Source organism: Hemicordylus capensis, chromosome 6 (genome assembly GCF_027244095.1).
Source record: "Hemicordylus capensis ecotype Gifberg chromosome 6, rHemCap1.1.pri, whole genome shotgun sequence".
Taxonomy (NCBI): domain Eukaryota; kingdom Metazoa; phylum Chordata; class Lepidosauria; order Squamata; family Cordylidae; genus Hemicordylus; species Hemicordylus capensis.
In genome coordinates, this window is record NC_069662.1 from 120,018,222 (window position 1) to 120,044,299 (window position 26,078).

At 40.6% G+C, this 26,078-nt stretch overlaps 1 protein-coding gene across 4 annotated transcripts in view; it reads right to left on the bottom strand.

Annotated features, from left to right (window-relative positions):
* The window catches only part of DNAH11 (dynein axonemal heavy chain 11), a 250,146-nt gene that overhangs the window by 32,107 nt on the left and 191,961 nt on the right, over nucleotides 1–26,078 (bottom strand). For all 4 annotated transcript variants that reach the window (XM_053263692.1, XM_053263689.1, XM_053263691.1 and 1 more), the window contains 8 exons: nucleotides 25,000–25,101; nucleotides 20,640–20,774; nucleotides 14,292–14,465; nucleotides 13,809–14,044; nucleotides 12,778–12,900; nucleotides 2,732–2,936; nucleotides 2,107–2,271; nucleotides 51–191 (listed from right to left, as the gene is read on the bottom strand). In XM_053263692.1, coding sequence (XP_053119667.1) covers nucleotides 51–191; nucleotides 2,107–2,271; nucleotides 2,732–2,936; nucleotides 12,778–12,900; nucleotides 13,809–14,044; nucleotides 14,292–14,465; nucleotides 20,640–20,774; nucleotides 25,000–25,101 — 1,281 coding nt within the window. The remainder of the gene's footprint in view (nucleotides 1–50; nucleotides 192–2,106; nucleotides 2,272–2,731; nucleotides 2,937–12,777; nucleotides 12,901–13,808; nucleotides 14,045–14,291; nucleotides 14,466–20,639; nucleotides 20,775–24,999; nucleotides 25,102–26,078) is intronic.

Genomic DNA, 26,078 nt, shown 5'->3' on the forward strand with positions numbered 1-26,078 from the left:
TTGCTGCACTGTGCTTACTTTTTAGTATCAGAAAAAGAAAAAGAACAAACCTTCAATGAAAACTGATAGATGGGATTGATTTTGCTCAGATCATGAATGACAAAATAAAGAAGAGAAGCTCTTGCAGCTGCTGGCCTGTAATGTTCTCTGGCTTCGTTAATATTAAGTTCATTTTCTTTGGCTTCTGTCACCTGTAAGACAACACATTTGAAAATAAAACCAACCAACCATCCTCATTACATCAGCAATAACCGACAGCTCATTTCTCAAAGTGGTCCACTGGCATTCTTTGCAAAAGCGCTTTCTCCAGGAGAACACTTTGAGGCTGTTCTCACGAGCACCCTAGCCCAGGTTTGGGCAGCCTAGTCTGGGCTAGGCTGCCCGTGTGGAGTGCCAGAATCTGTGTGGATCGCTAACCCCGCTCCTAAGCCTGGCTCTTGGCCAAGGTTAAGGGAGCAAGCACTCCCTTAACCCGGCTGCTGGGATCGTGTCTCTCTTTGGGTTGCACGCAGCTTGAGGAGCCACAGAGTCTGACGGGGGGTCCAGTCAATGCACTGTGCTCATGGAGTGGTGCACTGTGGGTTATCCGGAGGCCGGGAGGTGTTGTCTTGACCTCTGGAGCTCCGCACAGCATAGCGCAGATAATCTGGGAGCGCAGTCTGCACTCCCAGCATTTCTGTGATGGTCTGGGGGGACAGGTGAGTTTGAGCACTCTTCCCCCTTGCCCTCCCCTCTGGCCTGCTTGTGTGAATGGCCCCTAAATCTAGCAATTATTCATGGTAAGTCTGAAATGTCAAATGTTTATCACAAGTTTTAAAAACCCACATTATAAAACCCCTGACATTTGTAAGAAATCAACATTAGTGTTCCAAGTGGAATGAACTGTTCTGATGAAGAAAGGAAAGACTTGCTTTGACACACTCTTCAGGTCACTGTGATACAAGCAGAAATGTTGCTTCTAGTCTGTGCCAAGAACAGGAAGGTTTCAGAGGTGGATGGCTAAGAACAGACTAGAATAAAAACCCCAAACAAGCAGCATTTGGTGCAATAAGGAGACTTGGGGAGCAACCAGGACCTTTGCAATTGGGTTTCCCTAAGGTTATGGCTTCCCTAAGGATGTCAGCCTGAGAATAACAGTCAGAAACAACTGTCCAAAGATAGGGCCAAACTATACATTAAACATGTAGTTTGGCCATTTAATTCTCCTCTTTAAATAGCAACCATAGGGGTTTGTGTTAGGGATGTGAACAAACCCGTTTGGAGGCCCTTTTAAGACCGGCGGTTCGAAAGCGGCATGGGGGGGGGGAGAATATATTTAAGGACTGGGGAGGGTGCTCCCCCCGGCCACGTTTTCCCTGCTGGCACTGCAGTGTGCATGTGCACCAGGTACTTCCAGTCACTTCCAGTCCAAGGAGGCAACGGGCCGGCAGGGAGGTACGCTGCCACCCCACTGGACCCTTTTAAAGTGCAGCGTCAGTGGGAGAAATGGCAGGTGGGGGGAGAGCACCCTTCCTAGTTCTCAAAGGTATCCCCCTTCCACCCTCAAACCGCCCCCCGCTGGTTCCATGCACATCCCTAGTTTTTGTGTGTGCATATGATTGTGGCCAGAACATTGGAGTCTGGTACTGAGACCACAACTCACTAGTAGAGCATCTGCTTTGCATTCAGACTGTACCAGGTTCAATCACTGGCACCTCCAGATAGAGCTGAGGAAACCTCTTGCCTGGGAAAGCCACTGCCAGCCAGTCAGGAGACAATATTGAGCTGATGGACCAATGGTCATAAGGCAGTTTCTTACATTCCTATGTATTTTCACCAGACTTCCCAGAGAGGGCAGTGTGGGAGCTTAATTTTGCTGACCTGTAAAGATGTGGGACTCTGCAAGAATCAGGGATACCTTCATTCTCCGCCGCTGCCCACCCCACCACAACACACAAACCATATATATTTTCAGTATGATATAACATTTTGTTCTAAACTGCCTAGACTGAGATCTGGGGAAGTATAAATCTCCTATCTTCATTTGTGATTTGCACAAATATTTCTCCTGGATAGCATGAGTCACTTTCCAAATTAACAAAAAATGCACAGGAAAGTTTAAAATGCCTTCAGCTCTATCTCTGCAGCTGTTGATTTGGTTGTCTCAAGCTTCTCCACCAGTTCAGTGTCTCCCAGAAAACTGCCCTCAGCAGCAGAAAGACGAAACAGCAGATCATCCTCCAAGAGCTTCAGCTGAATCTTGAAATCATTCTGTTGCTTTGTCAGAAGAGACTGGCAAACATAACAGAAAAAGTTCAGTTAAAATATGGAATATCAACAAGGAGAACAAAAATGCAATTCAGATGCTTAATTTCTTGCCCATGTGTGTGTGCTCACAATGGCACTGTGACATCATCATGATCACTACATACCCGGACCATACAAGTGAAGCAGCCCTTTCAAGTAAAGAAAAATGACTCTAAAGCAGCACTAGATGGGGGAAAACAATAGCTGTGAAAAGGCACATAAAATATGTAAACAAATGCGTGGCAGAGGTTTTTGTGTAGACCTTTTTCTTTGTACCGTGTTGTCTTAAAAATTGCAAGACTATATTGAAAGCAGCATCTTTTGTATTAAAAACCAAAGCTCAGAAAAATTCAGCTTTGTACCAGTCAGTAGTACAAATGACTAACAGATATATAGCATACTGAAATTGCTGGGGTACAACTAACTAATTAACGTGTGGGTTTACCTTAACAGTCTCCAAATCAGGGCGCTCAATACTAACAGCCTCCGCCAACAGTTGATCTTCCAGCCCATCCCTCGTGACTGTGAAATTAATTAGAGTGGTCTGGGCTTGTAGTTCTGGTTTGTAGTGGGGGTTAGCCAGTTTAGTGTGAAGGATGAGGCGGAAATTCTTGTTGAATTCACATTCTTTGTCTTCAATCTTGATATACCTCAGAGCAATTCAAATGAAGGCCATTACAATGCAAAGTACATAATAATGCAATTGATCAACATCCTACTACTTATACCCAAAAAAAAATGTGAAAGGGGTATAGAAAACAGAGCTGTAAGAAGGATCATTAATAGTTTATGTATTGTTTATGACCTAAGCACTATAACCCAGATAGGTGTAGTGAAAACATTAAGGCTATTCACACAAGCAGCCTAACTGAGGCCTGGGCTAGGCTGCTTGTGTGCAGCATCAGGAGCAAGGCCACTCCCAGCGCTGCCCTCCCTCCAAACCCTGCTTTTTACCCCAGCCTTTAGATGAGGTTAAGGGTGCAAGCACACCCTTAAGCCTGGTACCGGGGTCTGTGTGAATGCTTTGGATGCTCGCGGAGGAATCGTTGGGCTGCTCCCGGAGGAATCCTCCCAGAGGAATCCCCCAATGCACGCCGCTCATCATGCAGGGCATTATGGGATTCCTGGAGGCTCCGGGAGCCTCCGGGCCTCCTGGATCTCCTGGTCTCCAGAGATCTGCACTGCCGGGAGCAGTGTGGATTGCATGGCAGCGCAGTCTGCACTCCCATCAACATTCAACTATCATCTGGGAGGAAAGTAAGTTTTGCACAGCCTTTCCCTGCACGCCCTCACCCTGCCTCCAGTCGGGTGAATACCCTTATTGACTATGTCTACTGGAGTTAACACTGTACCCATTTGCCATATACTACTTATATCAGTATCAGTGTGCCTGATGCCACATGAGTGACCCTGTTTAGGATACAATACACAAACACTAAAACCACTCTAACGTTGATTGAATGAAATTCAGACCCATCACTGAGTACTGCTTGTATAAATAGTTTCAGTTCTGACATCCCATCCCTTTTCCGAAATGGTATTTTTTTAATTAAAATTTTTTTAGAAAATGGATAATTCATATAGTATGAGAGATTGAAGAATTATATATGTTTATTTCTTAACATGAACCTAGAGTAGTCTCTTTTCGCTCTAATTTTTACCTTCTCTTCCGTAAATGTATATGCCAACTTGTAAATGGTTTACAATACCTCTCACACAGGACTAAACAGAAATGTTTGGTTAGAGTGAATTGATAAATATAGAGCAATCATTTGCAAGAAGCAAATATGAAATATGGGATGTTTTTCTACATTCTTCCCATTTCTGAGCTATACATGCTTTCAATGATATGCTGAGATTGCAAACAAACCAGTATAATTATTTAGTACATCACCTTCCTCATTCTTCAAAACCCAGGAGAAACTAGGGACTGCATGAAACGGATCTTGCCTTTCATTTTGAGCTCAAAATGTGCTCAGTGTCAGAAAACCAATCAGCAAGGGGAAACAGGTCTCCAAAATGCCACTCGAAACATCAAAAAATTTCGACTAGAAACAGGCCCTTTATTTAAAGGGCATTTTGTTTCACGCTCAAGACACTCAAAACGGCCCAATTCAAGTCAAAATGTTTCAACACTGACATTCAGCACATCTCTTGGAGAAATTAGTACTGCCTAGTACGTACCTTCTAACTCCCAAATACGTTCTCCGTTCTTGTTACACCCCTATCTTTCCTCCAGCCTGATTCATGACCTATTCTCTACTCTACGTCTTTCACTTTAAAATAAAATAAAATCTTATAATGTAGAATTTGGGTATGACCAGATTCAGCATCTTGGTTTCTGCCATACAATTGTATCTTGTACAATCAGCATCTTTTTCTCTGATTGTACAATACAGTGCACAACTGGAAGTACATGAAATGTCGTGAAGAAAGGCAGGTACCTTCTCCCCAAGAAATAGCTGCTCACTCTTCAGAGCTATATGGATTGCACTGCCCATGCAAATCCCAGTTAACTAACTACACTGGTATGGTACCAGCACACACTCAAGCATCCATGTGCCTTGACTTCAAGCACTGATGTCAGGAATGCAAGAAGCAGAAAGTTCTCATGTGGATGTGCAGCCAACATAATGTCTATATAGTATGCATACAGATGTACCAAAAAACAGATGTGGATCCACTTACCCACCCCAGCATTTTGATCAGATAGACTATCTTCTTTTCCGAATTGTGCTCAAAGGAAACTGGTACTACCAGTTTGTTCCAGAAGCCAGGAGTATATAGTGCTAATTGGCTGTTGCCCATAATGTCATTAAGAAGCTGCCTGACCACTGTTTCTGGAATAATTTTTCAACTCAGGAGAAAAAAATACACCATTGCATGTACTTTTTAACAAGCAAGGTGCTGAATGAAATTTTAAATGCATAACACATATAAGAGCTTTAAACAACAACAAAAAGGTAGACAGCCCAACAGAAACATGGGAAGAGAGTGAGGGGCAAACTGAAGGCTACATTAACACTGGAACTGGAAGCAAGTAGTTTGTCATTTGTATTGCAAGGGTGGGAGACTGTTCTGGGGGCGGCGGGGGAGGGGGAAGAAACCGTGCTGATCCCTGTTTTGAAGTATATCTGTATGCACACTTAATCACAGACAACAGAAAAAGTTAACACAACTTTACTCCTAATCTATGTCAAAAGCACTTGCGCTCTCTCTCGCTCTCTCTCTCTCTCACACACACACACAAATTTCATTAACATGCTCCATATTTTTCACAGTAAAGGTTAGCTATACTACAATAGATATATAGTGAAAGTTTGCAGTGATTGGATTGTGCAGTTCCATGTTGTAAGGGAAAATGAAATACTGGAGTCAGAAATTAGCCATAGAATGAAAAGGCAATTTGATAACTCACTGTTTTGTTTTGCTTTGTTTCCAAGAAATTTACCTAGGGAACAATACTACTCGACTGAAATGCTGAAACGTCTCATCATAAAATGAATTCCGGAGCCTTGCACTGAAATGATACTTTATAGGTGCTCACACTGCACAGAAGTAATAAATTATCACCAATTTCTGTGGCTATCAGCTATGAAAGGCAAGCATTGCACAATGATTCAGTGAGTTTTATCACTGCAGCTACATTGGTTTCTTTGTTAATCACAGGTCTGGGGAAAATAAATGTTTGTGCTATTGCTCTCTTATGGTTCAGCTATGATATTAGCCAAAGGGAAAGGGGGTAAGACCACAGAATCAATTTGTCAGATTCAGTGAAAGACATTTATGTAGAGGTTAGCATTTAAGTTCAAGGTGTAGTAAGCATGGTCTTTATTTTCAGAACTCTGCATTGATGATGTGAGTAGAAACCTTAGAGAAATTGGTTGTAAGGAGGTGCTTTGCTTTTACAATATGTAGAGGGAGATCAGAAGATATAGAGGCTAACTAGAGATCTGTAGAGCAAAATGAAAAAAAACCTGTCTGTGTGTGTGTACACACACACACACACACACACGGTTGCCTCAAGGTTTCAGGAGGCCCCTGGCAAACTTCCTTCAATGGGCCTGATACTTCCTGAGTAGGCCCCATGAGAGTCACTCCAGCACCACTACTACATGAAGGCTACAGGCACATAAGTTTTCCCAAGGATCAGCAGTGAGTCCTTATGAGTGCCCTGGGCCTTTGCAAAAATAAAATACATAGACATAGGATAGGAAGCTGTCATACTGAGCCAGATCACCAATTTAGCTTGCTCAGAATTGTCTCTACTGATTGGCTGACATCTTGACTCACCGAGTGTGGATACTCCTAACTTCAGCAACCCGCACACTGGTCTCCATGCTTTTTGAAGAGTGGGTGTTCTTGAGCTAGAGTGCAGACTTTTTGGAGCTTGCCCATGCTCTGGCATTGCTCAGTTAGAGGGGAAACACTTTGCTTGACCCTCAACAATGTGTTTTTGCTGCAACAGTGCAGTTCCGGAGTTCAGGCCAGCTCTGAAAAGTATTTGCACACTTGTGAAGAGCTCCCATGCTTCAGAAAATACAGAGACCAGCACAGGAGCTAGTGTTGTGTGGGCACGGATGTTAGGATGTCAGCCTCTTCCACTCTTGTGCAAGGGCACAAATACTTTTGGAGTTTGCCTACACTCTCGAAGTGCTCTGCTAGACTGGAAACATGTTGCTTGACCCTCAGCAACATGTTTCTGTTCTACACATCATTAGTCAGGATGTTAGCCAGTAACTTTAAATATGGGTGTGTGTGTGTGTGTGTGTGTGTGTGTGTGTGTGTGTGTGTGAGAGAGAGAGAGAGAGAGAGAGAGAGAGAGAGAGAGAGAGAGAGAGAGAGAGAGAGAGAGAGAGAGGTAGCTTTATATATTATTTTAGAGGGTCACAGTATCAAGAGGTTTGAGAATTCCTGTGCTAAGGAATTCTGGCTTCTAACCGTTACAGCACACACATACATACACCTCCTGTATGTACATGTGAATGTGTGATCACACATACACACAACCCACAGAGCTTGTAGAGTCCCACTACTTCATTTTGGAACAACATAGTCAATGCAGAGAATGGTGGAAGACAGATTTCTGGGCAGGAACGAAATGAGAACAACATCTCTCTACTTCATGGGGGAAAGTACTTTTCAAAGAACATCTAAAAAGCCCTGTTTCAAGGCCTGCTGTTTGAAATTAAAAGCTTCTGCATCCAACTTGCGGACTCCAGCAGCTAATATAAAGAGTGAATTTGAACATATCAGGTGTACGAATGGCAGAGAGTGGTTGTTACTTAGCAATCACAGCAGGCAAATTGTACAAGTTGGTCAAACTAGTGCAGAGGAGAAAAAATTCTGACTGAAAGTTGCACAGCTGGCATGAGGTTCAAGGCAAAAAAAGCCTTTCTGTGTGGCAACTGAGTTAATAGTCTTGCTGTTGTATGAAGACATATGGAACTGTCTCAATTCAGGTAGATAGAAACCTTGTTTGAAACCGAGTTTAACATTATCATGCAAATATTATGTCCAAATTAAGAACGCTGTTAGTATTGTACATCTTAAAGTACAATTAATATCCAGGTGTCCCTAGTTTGGCAATTTGCGTACAGATCAATTTTTCAGACTCATCCTGATAAGCAGCATGTAATGGTCTCTTTTACCTATGTATCTCCAGGAACTGGATTCTAATACAGCAAATCTGCTCAGTCAGCAGACAGATTTTGGTCCAGAAAGGTAGATGTGCTTTCTTCTCCACACACTGAAGCAGACAGGAGCAAGATGCTTGAGCATCTGAAGGCCCCATTAGTTAGACTGATAAATGATATTGAGCTTCCATCACCTTACTTCATTTTGCTCTGCTCAAGGTAAACATTATAGTCCCACTCTTAAAATGACTTAGGCAGGCTAGAGGAGGGGGGAACCAGGGGCGCAGTTAGGCACAGACCTGGGGGGGTCCAGGTCTGTGTGCCCACTCTCCTAGAGGGCCCCATTATGTTCCCCAAGGGAAAAGAGGTCCCCTTTTATATTTCTGGAATGGCTTGGCCTAGAATTCTGAAAATTCGTACAGTCATAGAACAGATTATCAGAACTCTGTGTACTGAAGTTGATGCAGATTGGTCAATTTATTGATTTTTAATGGGTTTTTTAAATTTAATGTTTTAAAAGTCCTATAAGTGGCTTGTTTCAAGGAAGAAAATTACAAAAACTTCTGGAACCTAGCTGTACCTCTGGAGGGAACAGAGGTAGGTGTGATAGCCAATTGCTTGAAGATGTTCTGACTATGCTGTCTCTTTGAATTGTTACATGTACCCCAGAATATGTTTAGAAATGAAGACTTCTAAGAATACTGATGCTGGTGCCACTCCTGGATATCCAATTAACTAGAACTGTAGAAAGCAGAAAGCTGGACATTGAATTGAAAATTGAGACAGCAGTTATACTTCTGACTTCATCTAGACTTTCTGACTTTCTCTATATTCTTCTGTGAAATAATCTTTTACAGTAGATTCTTTCTCTAGGGTGTGCAGGATCACACCCAAGGCCTATCTAGTCCAGCATCCTGTTTCACACAGTGGCCCACCAAATGCCTCATTCCTACATGTTGTACTAACACCTTATTAATCATAATTAAGTAAAATGGGCACGAGAAGAAGTGAAACATGTAACTTTTCAGATGGCTTTAGTGTTTCTTCTTCAGTCTAGTAGTTCTTTGAGAAATGAAATATGGTGTGTGTGTGAGAGAGAGAGATTGAGAATGAGATTGAGAGAGAGAGAGAGAGAGAGAGAGAATATTTCAAAGAAAAAGCAGGAATTCCTGTTCATTTCTGATCCTATGAATAAATGGTAGCAATCAACAATGTATTATAGGTCCAGCATGGTATCTGTTCTTGACTTCTGTGTGCCAGCTGGGTCAGGATATATACACATATGTGACTCCTGCATGTGAGAATCCCTGAACTAAATACAATTGTACACAGTGCCCAGCAAAGATCACTATGCACCTTGTAGTAGATATGAGAATGTGTATCATTATCCACTATCCAGGCCCACTGTGGGCAGATATTAATTATGCATTAAAGTTAGTGTGCCAAACCATCTTTGCACATCTGGATCAGTGCCTAAAACCTGACACTTCTCTATCACTGAACATTTATTTAGTACCAATGGCGACTAGGCACTGACAACACTATAATCTCATCTTTCAGTATCTTCCTTAAGATAGCAAGTTCTCAGCTCAAGAATATCCTGAGTAAACCCAAGACGGGATATAATTTTATGAAGTTGCTTCACAGATCAGCAGCTTTGCTAATATGCATAGCTAGTAAATTTGCTTTGGAAGGAGCACAAGTTGATAAATCTGCCCAGCAATGTGTTCTGTCGATTGATTTCATAAGATATATTTTACTTAAAATTAGGATTGTCTGAAGCTCAGTAGATCTAATTATTTGTAATTACCCAGTTGTTGTCAGAATGTGGTCATTTTATGACAGCAGTAGCTACTGTGTGGGTCAGGTTCAACTGTATATCTTTTCAAACACAGAATTAATGTACTATTGATAAAACCATTACTAGAACCAAATTAAAGTCTGAGCTGATGTATTGGTCCACAGGGTGCTGTCAGACATGAAAGGAGTAATTAGTATTCATTACTTCATACTCTACAACATTCCAATTATTAATGAACTTCAACTATTGGTCTGCACCATATCTATCATAAGCATCTTTCCAGTCTTTCTTTATTAGAAGAGGGGGAACAAACACTGACACAATTACAAAAATAAATAAATTAAAAAGCACAAAATGGTGAAAACTTTGCTAAGCTGGACTGCCTGATTTTTCTACTCAATAATCATGGAACCTGAGGGCAGTACAAGACCTGATCAACTAGTCAGTGGATGATGTTGTTAAGACAACACGTGGAAGAACTTCATCTTCATGTGTGCAGAACACTTACATTGACCAGTGTTAGCTATCAGTGCTTATAAAGTGTCCGAGGGGAAACTGTGCTGGCAGAAAACCAAAAAAAGCTGACATTCTACGCAGTATTATGTGTGCATTGCAGTATAACATTTGCAAAGTTACACAAGAGCTCTGTGGCACTGAATGTAAGAATTGCGCGAATGCAGTTCAATTGACAGCCATTGGAAATAATGGCTGTTAACTGCACAACTGTATTTGTGCAATTCTGGCATTTAATACATCATGAATGTTACATTGCAACATGCATGTAATATTATTACCACATATTGGAAGATGTAACATCACTAAAGAATAATAACAGCTACAAGCTTCTATAGAAAAACAATAGCAATTGATTCCAGGAGGGGATGGACCATATGCATTGTTTATAGTATGATTTCTCAAATGAAATCACTGATGAAGACAATTTTGTCAAAATGCATCTGGCTAAGTCTAACAGCTTAGGTTCAAGATATCTAAAAGAGTGCCTTCTTTTGCATATTGCCCACAGTTCATTAAGATCATGAGGAGATCATACCTCTGCTTACTAGGAATGTGCACAAAACCGGGTTGCCCAGTTCAGTTCAAGTCCTGGTTGGGTTTGAATCTGACTCTGGACTGGACTTGAATCAGCCTGGGCATGTTGTTTTGTGCATCCCGAACCTCCCCCCCGGTTCGGGTTTGGGGGGGGTTCGTTATATATATATATATATATATATATAAATAACTCACCACCTCTACTCTGGGGGGCTTCTCTGAAGTCGTGGGGGGTCTCCAGAGGTCCCCCTCCCAAATTACCCAGTTTAACACTGCACTTGTACAATGAACAAATTTGTGCTAGTGGAAGAGCTGTTGCAGCTCCTAAAATAGCCTAAAGGAATATAGTATGCCCCAGACCTCAGTCCCACATCTAAGGCCCGGCACAAAAGGCCCCTTTGGGTCCCACACGTAAAGCCCCTACAGGTTGGCCATGCCGCTGGCGCTCCCTCTGTCTTTATAGGCTCCCAAGAATTCAGAGTCACCTCTCTCACAGGTGGCTCGAAGCTGGGACAGACGAAAATTAGTGCTCACAGATGGAAGCGGTTGCCAAGCACTAAGGAAAAGTGAAAGGTGCAGAGCAACAGAACAGTTACGCAGACTGACCTCTGAGCTAGTGCTGGAGTGGGGTGGGTGGCTGAGGAGGCTATGAGATATCTCCAGGCCAAGGTCAGGAGACAGGCTGATAAAATCCAAGCCCCTGTTAGGGATGTACATGGAACAGGTGGGAGGGAGGGATAACTTTAAGGGTGGGGGAGGGTGCGCTGCCCCCTCCCCCCACCAGTGCTCAGTTTTCTAAAAGTCCATCACGACGGCAGTGTACCTCCCTGCTGCCCTGTTTGTCCTGTTGTGCACCCTCCCCTGCTCCTAAAGTTATCCCCCCTCCCGTCGAACCGCTGGTTGGTCAAACCAGTTCAGAGGCCCATAAAGGGCCTTTGAACCAGTTCTGTGCACATCCCTAGCCCCGTATCTTGTCTTCCCTTCCACTCCCACTGACAATATACTACTGGAACTTCGACTTTCTTGATGACAACTTTTCCCTTTCCTTAAATGGCACCTTTCCAAGATGAATGGAAAATATTGCATAAGAACTACTGAATGTCAGAAAGCATTGGATTATGGGATTAGCCAGGTCAATTTCAGCCACAATTTCCAGCCTTTAATGAGTGCCATGATGCTATCATGTGTCAGTGTGATACAGTGGTTGGAGTGTTTGATTTACACTGCAGAGGCCTAGGTTCAAGTCCCAGTTCATCTTTTGGCTCACTGCTCGGCCTTGGGTCAGTCACAATCATATGAATAAAACCAGGAAAGGGGACACTATACATACCATCCTGAGCTCCCTGAAGAAAAGGTGCAATTAAAATGAACTAACTAAAATAACTTCACACTATATGCCAGGAGAATTTAGAAGCCTTAGCTGATAGCATTGCCAGAGCACTTGCTATAGGGCATTAGATTACAGTGTACATCTTTGAAAAGTCCTTAGCAGTTATCAGATTTTCTTTCCATCTCATATCATGTGTATCAGTGGTTGATATGATAATGTTACAGTAAAAGATACTGGCTGACATACTGTGCAATGTTCCATTGACATTTTAACGGAACATAAGCACCCTGGAAATAATGGCTGTCCATCGCACAACTGTGTCCGCGTTTTGTGCAAGAGCACTCTTGCGAAACTGTGTGCATGACGTTAAATTGCAAAAGGAACGGTGCACAGTATGGCCAGCCATTGTTTGCATTTCATGGGGGAGTTTGCTGCTGCATGCTCAGAGAACCTTGTCGCCTGGGACTATACAAGTGGCCATCAACTGTAAGTTGTTCCTAACAGACGTCTGTATTAATATTTAGATTCCAATATCAATTATATATGATTTAAGCATACTTTTTAAGAAGTGGAAAAAAAGCTGAAGGAAATAGAAGTATAGTTTAAGATTATGGTAAGAAAAAGGACATCAGACAATAGTTCTGTGCCCTTTGCCTTCTCCTGAAGGTACTTACTTCCCCCTTTTAACTGTGTTTCTTCCAAGCAAAGGATCAAGTACAGGGTCTATGGTTTCATCCAAATTTTCAATCAGGACAATATCTCCACAAGCTAATGCTCTTGCAATGGTTTTCAAGAACCTTAATATAAAAAAAACCATAAACCACAAAACAGGAATGTTTAAAAATGCCGAGAGGACAGAATAATACATGTCTATAGGAAGTACATAAATCTGTGAGTGGTGGCTGGCTAGTGTGGCAGTGTGAATGGCAGGACATCTGAAATACCTATTTAAATGAGCACAGTTACCCTACATGCTTTGTGCATTTATTTATAATAGATTCTCAAAGAGGGAAGTTGAACAGTTCCCAATGGAGAAACACAAGCTTCTCCACTCCCCTTCTCAGCTACTATCTTGAGCAGACTAAGTGGCAAAGCTCTCATCAACTTCCCACTGATCAACTTTCCAGTGTAGGAGCCCACCCTATAGGATGGTTATCAATGCAAGGAGTTAATGGAGCAACTCTTTATTTTTTCAAAAGCTTTCCCCAAAACCATCCTTCAAGATTCTTAAAGTATGCTAGTCACTCCATATGGCTCTGCTTCTGTCCTTTATTTTTACCTGCTTTTCTCTAAGTAAAGACAAAACTGACAATAGCTATAACATTTGTCTTTTTAATTTTTTTTTTAGATGCACTTTGAGAAGCTTGCACAGTTGTACGCTTGACTTAGGGAAGATTGCAATGACAAAGTTAGAAACCACCCGCTTTGTAACACTTGACAGCAGCAACCAGAGAGCATTCTTTGAAGCACATCTTCAAGTGTAATAGCTAGATATAATACAACAAAGCACCTGATGCACATAAAAGGAGGATTCTATAGCAGCAGATTCGATAAGCAGATGGGAGAAATGAGAAGAGATCTGTTCTAAAAGACCAGTGACAATGTTAGATTATATAGGTTAAAAACCATCTTGGGTGGACAGGAAAATGTATCATGTTGTCATTTATGCATGTAATCCATATATGCATTTTCAATGCAGACGTACCCCTTCTGTCCTAGATGTATGATTTTAAGGTCAGTTCCATATTTATTCTTTATCCATTTGATTCCTTGTAGCTGGGGATCTATCAGAAGTGGCCAGCGCTCACAGTTTGTTAGAATAGCAGCATTTTCTGTTGACATTCTATCACTAGGCAGTCCTTCATTATTCCATGCTGCAATCATTGCATCATCAGTCAACATGGCAACCAGGTCTAGGTCTTCACTGATTGGAATGGGAATCTTTGAAGCAAAGGGAAATATAACTATGCTATAAAGTTAGCAAGACAAGGCAGTATTGTGGACAAGGACCAAAATAAAGCAGTTGGCAAGGTTATCTCCAGTTGCTACTTGGTAAGCAAATGGCTCTGACCAGTTTTGAGTCATTTTTCTGAGCAGAAGTGCATTTTCATAAAAATCCCATGATAAACAAAATCCAAAGATGCAAAAGTTCTACATCAGGCTACTGTTTTGCATTACAAAGACTTACTTTTTGTGATTTCAGGAATGGAAGCCACATACGCTCTACTAGCTCTTGACGGTAGAGTCTGGTAAAGGATCCAACATAAGAAACAAAGGCAGCTGTTAACAGAACATTCCCATACACGGTTGTTTCTTGTGCTTCAAATGATTTAACTGAGTGGGTCCAGCGAATCTTTTCAGACTGAAATACAAAATTATATAATGTCAAGTATAGGTGTGTACATAATTATAGGCTTTCTGTTTATATTTAGAATTGAAAGATGATTTAGCCTTGAAGACTATAAAAATTAGAGTTTCCCTTACTTGTCGTGATCCATCTGGAACATTTCCTGTGCAAACCCCATTGAAATGAATAGGAGTTACACAAGTGTAGAGATTTTTAGGCAAAACATAGTTTCTGTCTCAAATGAGAATTGCTACCAAAACAGTAATGTGAGGATCTGCATTGGCAATTTAGGCAGGCTGCTTTTGTGGGCTGCATTTTGCATCTAAAATATTTCCAAACAAGGACAATGTAGTTTGACCTTCCAAGACTCCTCTGGACTTTTAGATGCCATTCTCTTTGCCTCTAGAAATCAATGTGAAGAGGGGACAGGATGGTGGGTCCACTGGCATCCTGAGGGTCACAGAATTAACTTCCAGTCTCTGGTCACACACCACATGGTCACACACGAGGGTAGTTTTCTTCATTGTAAGGCCCAGGAGCCATTGATGGCCCACATCAACCCTACATGTGGCTCCTGGTTGTTCATTGAGCCTGTGTGAAACTTTGGCCAAAGCAGAAAAATCTGCACAGTCCCCCTGGCATCAAGCAGCGGTGACCATTCCCACTGTGTCGTGCTGCACTTTGCCCAGTGCCAGGGAGCTCCTTTAAGGGAAATTGAGTCCTGTTGAGTCCCTGCCTCATCTTGGAAGGTGCGTACAGATTAGCCCTTCCCAGCGCATTCCTCCTAGGGCTTTTAGAAGAGGGCTCCATCTCTCTTAAAGGGCCCTCCCAGTACTGGGGAAAGTGCAGTACTATGTGGCGTTTAACACAGTGGAAATGGCTCTCATGTTGAAGGTGTTTTGCCAAAGTGAGCCCTGTTGGGGAAAAAGTGACAATCACTGCACTAGGGTGGGCCTAAAGGCCCAATCCACACCCAATCTGGAGTCTAGTCTAATTTCTTAATGTGCAGCAGGTATTGGGGAAATTAATCCAATTACTCTGGATTCATCTGGGAACAAATTGAGAAGCACCCATATCCAAATAAGGCTCCCCACTCCTTAAGAGAGAGAAAGCAAAAAAGCTCCCTCATCCTTCCAGGGCTACCAAGGTCTTATGGAACCCAGGAGCTGGCTATAACAACCAGCTGCTCTGGCTTATTTAAATACGTTGTGATTTCATATTGTTGTTACAACATTGGTACACAGGAGCAGGTAAGGCCGAGAAATAGTGACTGACTCAGGAACAGTCCTGAACAAGTTTCAAGAGTGGGGATTTTGAACCCAGGTCTTCCTGGTCCAATAATATGTCTTCTACATATCCACTGGCTCTCTGTGGGAATGATTCTGAAATTGCAAAGCTCTAACATTAACTGCAATCACACTTTACTAAGGAGGATGTATATCTAGGAAAGGATGGGATAGGAACAGTTTTTGTTTAGATGTACCAGTTATTACATTTATTTCATTCTAAAACATTCCAATTATCCTGTAGTGTCTAGAGAACATATTAGATACTTTCTTAAATCACCAACTGAAGCAAACCAAACAACAAACGCATTCATTTCCAAGAAGGATTTTTGATTTATCCATTCTCTCTCCTTGTTGTCACTGGCTGGTAAGTCATAAACAATAAAGTGCACCCACCTCATTCTCCAAACTAGCTTTGAAATTTGAAGATTTACTAAACATAGAATGATCGTCTATTTAAATCTTCAGTAATTTTACTGTACCACCCAAGCATCATAAATCACAAGTGACATTGGCTAACAAGGGTTTAAGAGTTGGAACATGCAGTGTAATAAATTTCCAGACAGTTAAAAATCACTATAATTTTATTCTAATGCATTATAGATTGCCTGTAATATCATCCTGGCCGGGGTGACCCATTTCTAATTTTGAACAGCTGTTCAGCTCGGGAGTTAGTTAATGATTAAATATAAATTGCCTGATTTATTAGTCTGAATGGTTGAGCTTCCAGGTCAATGCTATATAGACAAAATCATCAGTCTTGATGCTTTTCAGAACTTAACTGTCTCCTGTTCAAGTCAAAAAGAATTTATTCTCAAAGGAAAAGAGTTGACGCTCTCAATTAATTGGTTTTTTTAAATTTCTTTCTTAGCTTACACAGCAGCACTCTTAAGAAAAAACTCAGCCTTTGGTAATAATTTTCTTGTTAGCTGAAGGAAAAAATCTTGTTAGTTGAAAGAAATTGTATAAGGAGACTTGGAGAATTACAGCAAAGTAACACACAAAATGTAAGCAAAGCATTGCAGTACTCACTCCATGAAGGACATTGAATATGTTAGTATTCATTTTTATCTGACTAAAGTATTTAATGCCCAGATAAACCACAGACTGATATTGATATAGTACAACATTGCTTCTCTCTCCACCCCCCACCCCCATCACAACAAATGATTCTGAAGTAAATGGCTTGCAGGTAGCATGCTGAGACCTCAACCATTCATACTATTATTGTTAAATTTGTCTTATTGGTTTCAATAGATGAGAAATTTCAGCCAAAATTAATTTCACCATTTTTATATGCAGCCTTCCAAAAAGAAAAATGCAGTTTTTTTTAGAAAGAAACTTGGGCAACCTTTCTGAGCAGCTGTGTAAACAGAAATCTTACAAAAGCTAAAATGAAATATGAGTTTTTAAATGTCAGTTGAAAATAGATTAAACATTCAGTTAGATATAAAGATTAGATATCCATTTCTCACCAGTACTGTATTATTGCACATAGCCTTATTCATGCACTAAGAATCAATATAAAATAAGTGATACATATAGACCACTGTCCCGAGATACATATGTACCAATAGGTATATACAACCACAAACCACTTGAAATTATTTGTGTACGATTACTTTATGCATGTGTGTGCGCGCGCGCGCACAGACACACTCACTGAATCCCACTGATTTCAGTTGGACACAAATGTGCTTCATTTAGCATTGGCAGCACCATTGTATTCAAATAGCATTATTTAGCTAATGCAGTTTTAATAACTACATTTCTATGGTTCACTTAAACTGCTATGTAGAAGCTGACCATTAAATAATCACCTGTTTTGATAGGAAGATGTTTTTCTACAGACAAAAATAATTAAACCATTGTGTGGGCTTTTATTAGATATGCATTCTGTCCTTATTAGAAGATTAATGGTTTTTATGAACACAAGACAGAAACAATGCAACTAGTGTAGCCCACTTATCCAAAGGTTAAGTGCATGGAGGGTGGATACAAAGTGACTCAGTACTGGCCTGAGAATCATTCAGTCTCAGTGCTCATTAGCAGAGGCTGACCATGCTGTCAGAAAGTATTCACTGCTATGTGCAGATCTAGTAACTTGGTTATAAAGATTTTTCTCTGGGGATATCCTCTTCATGATCAAGTGCAGAGTATGTGATTAATCAACAATGAGGATACTATTGTATCTAGGTCTACACAGCCCTTGAGGCTAAGGAATGCATTGCTCTTTAGGCTAAATAAGAGAAGGTAGCAACAAAGCTGTGCCCCTTTCCATCCCACCATGTAATTATTTAACACTTTCTCAAACTGGGTTATGTGTACTCATAGTGCTTCTTGCAGGAATGAAGAATTAATTATTTGGCTTCTAGCAGTTTACATAGTCCAAGAGATAGGGGGGATTTATTTGCTAGAAATGATTGTCTGGTGGGTAGAATTTGAAAAAGCACTCTCTGAGTCACATGCAAGCAAACAAGCAGCAAATACTGTAAATGAATAGGATGCACTTCTTAAGGTGCCCTGGTGGTGGAACAGGGAATTGCACATATGGACTAAAATGAAATATCAAATCAACTTAAATATGAATTTCCAGTGTACCCAGGGCCGTCCTTAGAGAGCCCTGGCGGAGTGTGGGGCCCGGGTAAAATCAGTCAGTGTGGGGCCCCCTTCCAGTTAATTCTAATAGGGGTTAAAAGAGGGTGGCCCGGGGCAGTCTCCCTGCTTGCCATGCCCTGAGGACAGCCCTGACTGTACTCATAACCATAGCCACAAGGACCAATATAGACTTGGATCTCTCCAGTCCAGGCTCCTCCTGCTAAACTTAAGCTTTCATTTAAGACAGTACAGCTCTAGACTTTTATTTACAGAGATACAGAGAACACTGTATAAGCTGTACTCGAGGATGTCACTATTGCGTGTAACTGGAGAATTAATTCTCTGGATTTTCTTGTTTTGTTTTTAAGAGTTCCTGGATAAAGTCTGATAAATCCTAGTCATGGAAAAATAATCTCTCAATTATGGGTCTGCAGGAATTTGGAGGTTTTTTGGTTAATCTTTATATCTTCCTTAAATATTACTGAGCCATCAAATAAGACATATTAATATGTCTTATTTATGTTATTAGTAACAAACTGTGCTTTATTTATATTAGATTAGCTCTGTTTTTCTGAAACCTTTCAATAATCCTTACTGCCTGTCTAATTTGCTACACATTGGGAAGAGAACGTTAATGGTGGTGGTGTTTTCCTGTGTTTATAGATTGCACAATTTACTTTTTAAAATACTGAAAAAGTCTTTAAAATAACTTTCAATGAGCACAATTATGGTTCCAGAGGAGTACTTCCATTTGCACAAGGGTGGGGGAGCCTAATCCCATCTCCATCAGCAATCTCACCCCATGCTAGGTCTCACACTACCCCTGAGGGTTTGGGGGGGCTTCAGCTTTTCAGGGGGTGCTGGGGGATCTAGCACAGAGGTGAGGGAAGGAAGAGTCCTTGAAATTCTCTGGATACAGCACATAGTATAATACAAGAATCTACTTGTATAGAGATTTTTTTGTGGGGGGGTGGGTGTCTCTGCCTTCTCCTAGATGAGAAAGCTATGTTTCATCCAGACACATGACAGCCTCCATGGCATCTGGCATGAAACCAGTCATTTGCAGATGATGGTGACAGTTGTAGCTCATGCAGTAAGTCCCAGTAATGACTGCAGATAAGCGGGGCTCATGCCTTTACTGGAGGGTTTTATTTAGTGGCAATAGGGCAATGATGCCGCAGTATAATGCAGGCACATGGTTGTTGAATGGCCAGAAGTACCCAGCAAGGAGCTCCTAATAGGGTCATGAGGCCCTCCTTCTTTTGGCACCACTCAGTGGGTGTGACTACAAACTACCTTCAGCGCCACATGAGGCATCATTAGACAGCCACACTGAACACTGGCATCAAATAATTGGAGGGCTGGAATTGACATAAAGACCATTTGATCTGGAAAAATAGGATCTCCTCCTCCGACTAATTAAGGTGTGACTTTTGTCACACATTAAACATGCACATGCACAGTACTGTATAACAACCATTAATTTCCAAAGGGAGAGGTATTGAGACTATTGTCTAGCTGGAATTTGTGTCCCTTAACTAGAAGCCCACACTTCTTAATCCCAGAAGAATGCAGAGGGAGGGATGATGGTGAAGAGTTATAGTTATTTGATAATGAGACAAATTATGCTTATGCTTGATGGCACTGTACTACTGTTTCATATGGTTTAGAGTTCAGTCCTGATGCTGAAAATGGGTTCCAGGTTTGAGTCCTTGTAAAGCCTGGTTCAAATGAAGCCCTTTGTGCATGCATAACAGATTAGTCTGCATCACTAAGATTTTGGTGGACAGAGAAGAACAATAAGGTGTTCCATGCTAAAAGAGCCTGTACAATTTCTGTTGTTATGTTGGTCAGTGCTTTCTCCCTCTCACATGGATTTAAATCAGGGCTTCCCAGCTTCAGCCCTCCTGTACATGTTGGCCTAAAACTCCCATAATCCCTGGCTACTGGCCACTGTGTCTGAGAATTATGGGAGTTGTAGTCCAAAAACACATGGGGGGGCCCTATGTTGAGCAGGCCTTATTTAAATAGATTTCCATTTTGGCTACTTAAAAATACTGTACATTCCAAAAATATTTCATTTAACGATTCCTAAATACAGTGGCTGACATACTGCCCAAGAGCACATTTGTCTGGTAACATGCTTACACAGTTAGTGCAAACACAAAATTTGAGCAATTGGTACAACTTACATAAATTGTGCAAACACAACATTACGACTGACGTACTCTTGCGCAGTATGTCAGCCAGTTTTACTGGCTTGATTAGAATTCATGTGGATGGTATTAATGAAATAAATACTTGCCTCAAGTCCTTTAACAAGCCTATTCGCTAACTCAATAGTCTTATTGGTTCGGCCAACATCTTCTTGACATCTAACTTTCTCTTCTGTTGCTTTTTCAAATGATGTTGTAAGTTTGGACAGATTGAGATCCAGTTCCTACAAAATAAGGTTTCAGATTTTGATGGTAACCTTGGCAATTTTCATCGATACTTTAAAAATAAATAAATTATTTTTTACATTTTGTATTTTACAAACATCTTTCCCAGTCCGCGTCCCCGAGCTTCTCCCTGAGGAGAAGGGATACTCACCATTGCACCAGTAGATATGGATAGATCAGAGGAGTTTTAATTCTTTACGTATGTATTTATTTACTGAAAATATTTATATCCCACCCCTCCAGTGCTACTGTTCAGGGTGGCTCACAAAGACAATAAAGCAAATACAACAATATAAAATTATTAAAATAGTAAAAACTAGACCAGATTAAAACTAGATCTACACATTAAAAACCCACTAGAGACAAAGAATAAAAACCAAAAAGCGTCTCTAAAAAGATGGGTATTTTAGAGTTTCTTTAAAACAGCATCTGGGGCTCTTCAGTTTGGAAAAGAGGTTGACTACAGGGAGAAATGATCGAGGTGTATAAAATTATGCATGGAGCAGAGAGTGGATAGAGAGAAATTTTTCTCCCTCTCTCACAAAACTAGAACCAGGGGTCAACCCGTGAAACGGAAGGTCGGGAAAATTAGGACCAACAAAATAAGTACTTTTTCACACAGGACATAATTAACCTATGAAATTCTCTGCAATGGGAAGTGGTGATGGCTACTAGCTTGGATGGTTTTAAAGGGGGCTTAGACAAATTCATGGAGGACAGGTCTATCAATGGCTACTAGTCTGGTGGCTATAGGCCACCTTCAGCCTCAAAGGCAAGATGCCTCTAAATATCAGTTGCAGGGGAGCAATGGCAGGAGAGAGGACATGCCCTCACCTCTTGCCTGTGGGCTAGCCAGAGGCATCTGGTGGGCCACTGTGTGAAACAAGATGCTGGACTAGACAGGCCTTGAGCCTTAACCAGCAGGGCTATTTTTAACAGTAACTTTGCCCCCACCCCTCAATTTCAGTGGTGCAGTATTCAAATAGGAGTTGAGGAGCTGGCTTGAAGAAATTTGCTCTAGAAGATGGCTCCCCAGCTGATTTAAAGGAACTGCACCCCAAGTGCAGCCAGTCTGACAGGAATGTTAGAAGTAGAAGGAGTTCAGATACGACGACAGGCATTTTAGTTGGAGTTCTGACTATCAGGTTCCCTGCTGTCATTTCTGAAGTCCTTCTAACAGTGCCCAATAATGGGTATATTGGTCTGACATTCCTTTGGTACTGACATTATTGCACAGCCCTCTTGGCTTCCATCATCTCAGCACTAATGTCTTAACCATTTATGTTTAATGCAGACATCCAGTTGCTTTGTGCAACAGAGATATAGTTGAATTTGCATTCCTAAGTCTACGGACACCTTATGCTAATGCTTTGTGTGTTTTTTAAATCACAACAAAGACTTTTGAATGACACCTTGAGTAGTGTCAAGAGTTTGTTACTGGAAAGGGACAGACTTCCTCAGCAAACTTTAAGACAGAATCCTATCTATATCCAAAGTTTTTAATTACAAATAATGTAAAGTCTTTAAATTCTGTACTCTCCCTTAGATTTCCAAATGTCACTATTTTATAATTTACTTTATAGATTTGTAAATTCAGAGGTCTAGCTATAATCCTATAGCCCTCACAATATATTCCATAAAAATGGACAAGGATACAACTGAAAGCTAATTCAGGCAATGAGAGAAAATTTAAATTACAGCATTATAAAACTGGAGAGAAGTGAAACAGCTGGAATGCCTGGTTAACCAGATTAGCAAGTGTGACTGAATTCTACTGGGTAATGAGGTAGCTGATCCAATTCTGTTTATGGAGGCATTTATGGTAATGATCTTAAGGATGACCCATTCTGTGTGGCAAAATGCCACCAACTCTTTTGAGAGTTTTTAAATGGAGACTTGAGCAATGTGCAACATTAACTATGATCCTATCATGTTTAATGGACTATGAATAAGTACTAAATACAGTGAGTAGTAAGAAGACAAACGTGGAGCCACCTTTTTCTTTTCTGATTGAACCATGTTACTAGTGCCAGAAAGTGCATAAAAGAGACCAGCAGGCACTTTTCGGGGGTGGGGTGTGTGTGTAGAATGTTCTACCAAGAATTATCTTATATTTTCCTGAAAAATGATAATCCAAGTCCAAGGGTCATTTTTACTAGAGGTGAACAAATGAGTTATGTCTTTCTTCTTTCTGCATAGTTGTCTCTGATGTTTGTTTTTCCAGATTTCTTGACCTACAAAACTTGTGAACCACCAAGCTGAATAAAGCTCACCAGTTATGTAGGCAACTCATCAGGAGCTTGATACATGTCCTGCCTTTGCTGGATGCCTATGACTGCAGTGACAGGTGGGACTGCCATGTACCAGGCAGGTCATAATACATGACTGGTAGGCTGTGCTTAGCTTTAAGAGTCAAAACTTGCTCAGTCAACAAGATGCCTTTTTCTGTCTAAAGTTCAGTACAGGAAGACAAGTAGTTGAGCTATGTGGTCCATAATAATGCAATGCTTACATTATGGGTGAGTTTCCTTAGGAGCATCATAGCCCAGGAAGCTGGATGAGAATGCTGGTACAGCTAGTGACATACTGCTGGACTTTGGCTACACGAATCTACTAACCTAGTTGTTGGTATGCTAGATTGTAAAAAAAATTACAAGTTGCAATAATGAGGCCATTTTTGCAGGATTGTCTATATCAGTTTTATAGTTAACAGATAAGAAGCCAGCTTGGAAAAAAACACATATTCCAGTATGATAGCTAATAAAAATGGAAGCATTCTTGTTGTTTTGGGTTTAAACTTTCCCAAATAATATATTAGAATGTGTATTGTTTCATTTTCTATTCTGAAGTCAGAAAATCCATTCATGAACATGCAAACATGTTTTAATAATTTGTAATTTTTAAATAAAATTGCAGCAGTGCAATACTTCTGAAGAGTAAATATGATGTCCTTTGGACACCACTTGGCTGTTGCAACAAGCAAAAAACATGCAGGTCCTCCTCAACCACTGCTGAGATATACCTTGTGCCCTTACACTTGCCATAGTAGTTAAATGTTTCTAAGCTATATACAAAAACAAGGTTTATATTTTAAAGACATATGTCTTAAATTCCATAAATTGAAAAGGTATTTCCCAAGATTTTAAACAAAGAAAATATTTTCATTGCTTTTTAAAGAGAAAATAATTTAATATTTTGTTTCAACATTTGTTTTGCTGTTGCATAGAGTTCACAAGGATTTAATTTGTCATTTTGAAAAATACTTTAGCAGGCGTTAAAAATGAAGAGTTGTTAGCACATTGCCATCCAAACTGATGATGTATTATTGATTACCAAGTGTAACAGCTGCAACATTTATTAATCATTATAGAAAATTACCAGGTAGAAAAAACTTATGTATGAAAAATTAGTACACCACTTTCTCCATAGACTGGTTTAAAGGACAGGATTCCATTGGAAATCCATGAGATGGGAACAACTACCTGTGACTCTATTTTTCAAAGGTGTTAGCATACAGAAGAATAGAAAGAGTACATATTAGGCCAATAAATGGTAGACAGGCATAATGCTGAGAGATACATTGAGAAATGAAGGCCAAGAAGCAAACTGATCAAAATATGGATATAGCATGCTATTTGATGGAAACATAACAACCACACAACTACACATGGCACAGCATTTAGCCTCATTATGAACAGTAGTAAATAATTTAAATTATAGTAGTGAGGACTAGGCTGTATAGTTAAAATTGAGAGTAAATGAAATCTTTAATTATACCTTGAAAGGGAGACTAATTGACACAGAATACATTTATCTTGCAAGTATATTAGGTCATCTTCTCCATGGCCAGAATTTGCTTTGAATGAGTCCAACAGAAAACCTAATTTATATTGCCCACATTTGCAAAAGATGAGCAATAATTATAATTGTTATTTAAGTATGTATTGCATAATAATGTGGCTAAATGCCTTTGGGGGAAATGCTATCATTTCTTGTTAAGGACTAATGTACTAAATACAAAAACGCATGGTTTCTTCAACCAGTTGTTACTAATGCCTAATACAACCATATCTTTGACACTAAAATAATGGCTTCATACCCGGGCAGACCTAGAAAACAATAAAATCCCTTATCTTTACAGGTAGCATCTAAGCCTCATCACAAAGAAGGATGCAAGTCAGTTACATATGCTTGGGGCTGGTGTAGGATTAAGGTTATACTTACACAAAGTTTTTTCCTAATGGCTTCCAGTTTTTCAGTAGCTGCTGCTAGTTCAGCATTTGCTTGGGCCAATGCTTGACGTTTTGGTTCCACATCACAATATACCTGGGAATTAAAATATATTCCATGGTTTTTTTAAAAGGGCCAAATGAATAAGTTTTATAAACAATTCTAAAACTGTCACATGTTGCTCTCTCAGGAGAAACCACACTTTGTTTTCTCAGTAGTTTATATTAGTCGATATTTCAACCAGCATTGATCGTGTCCTCCTTTCTTTTCAAGTTGCACTGAGAAGTCATAGGAAGGAACATCACAGAATAGATAAATGGATGTATCAGATAGGCATTTAATCAAAGTAACATCCTGGAATATGATAGATAATCTAATACTTGGAGTTCAGTAAGCACGTGCCTTCAAACTGCTCTGCACTTTTTAGTTTGCATACGCCTCACTATCCGGCTTGTAATTCATTAACTCTAATCTAGAGAAGTGTGTGAGTCTTTTTCTGCCTTTTCTGATACCATGTTGCAAACTGCTGAATAAAACCCCAAGCTGGTGGTGGGGAACAGCTCTTGATGGTGCATGTGAAAAGGGCTCTTGTCCTGTTTAGAAAAGAAAGAGCTTGCTATTAATATGCAAAACCATAAGTATATATTAATTGGCTCCCTGGGTTGGACAATTGCAATCTTGATTTTCTCATGCTTTTCTAAACTTGCTAGGAAAATACTCAACACAACCAGCAGCACCTGATGGTGCTTTTAGCATGTTCATGGTGCTTAATATACACTGAGCCCCTTCTCATGATCTGTGAGAAGTGCCTGAAGAGGGGAAGGGAGGAAGCCTTGAAAAGCTTACTTCTCACGCAGATGATCCTCTACTTGTTGCTGGGCAGGCAGATCGCCCGCCCAGACAATTGACTTCTTCTGCCGGAGCAGGAAGGTCTGGGGGTTAGGAGTTTCCCAGAACTCCCATAATGCACCACACAAGTGCACAGTGCATTATGGCAAGTTTTTTAATGCCAGCTGGGAGGCTGCTGGTGCATGGGTGTCGTGCACAGCCGTGCAGCAATGACACGCGATCAG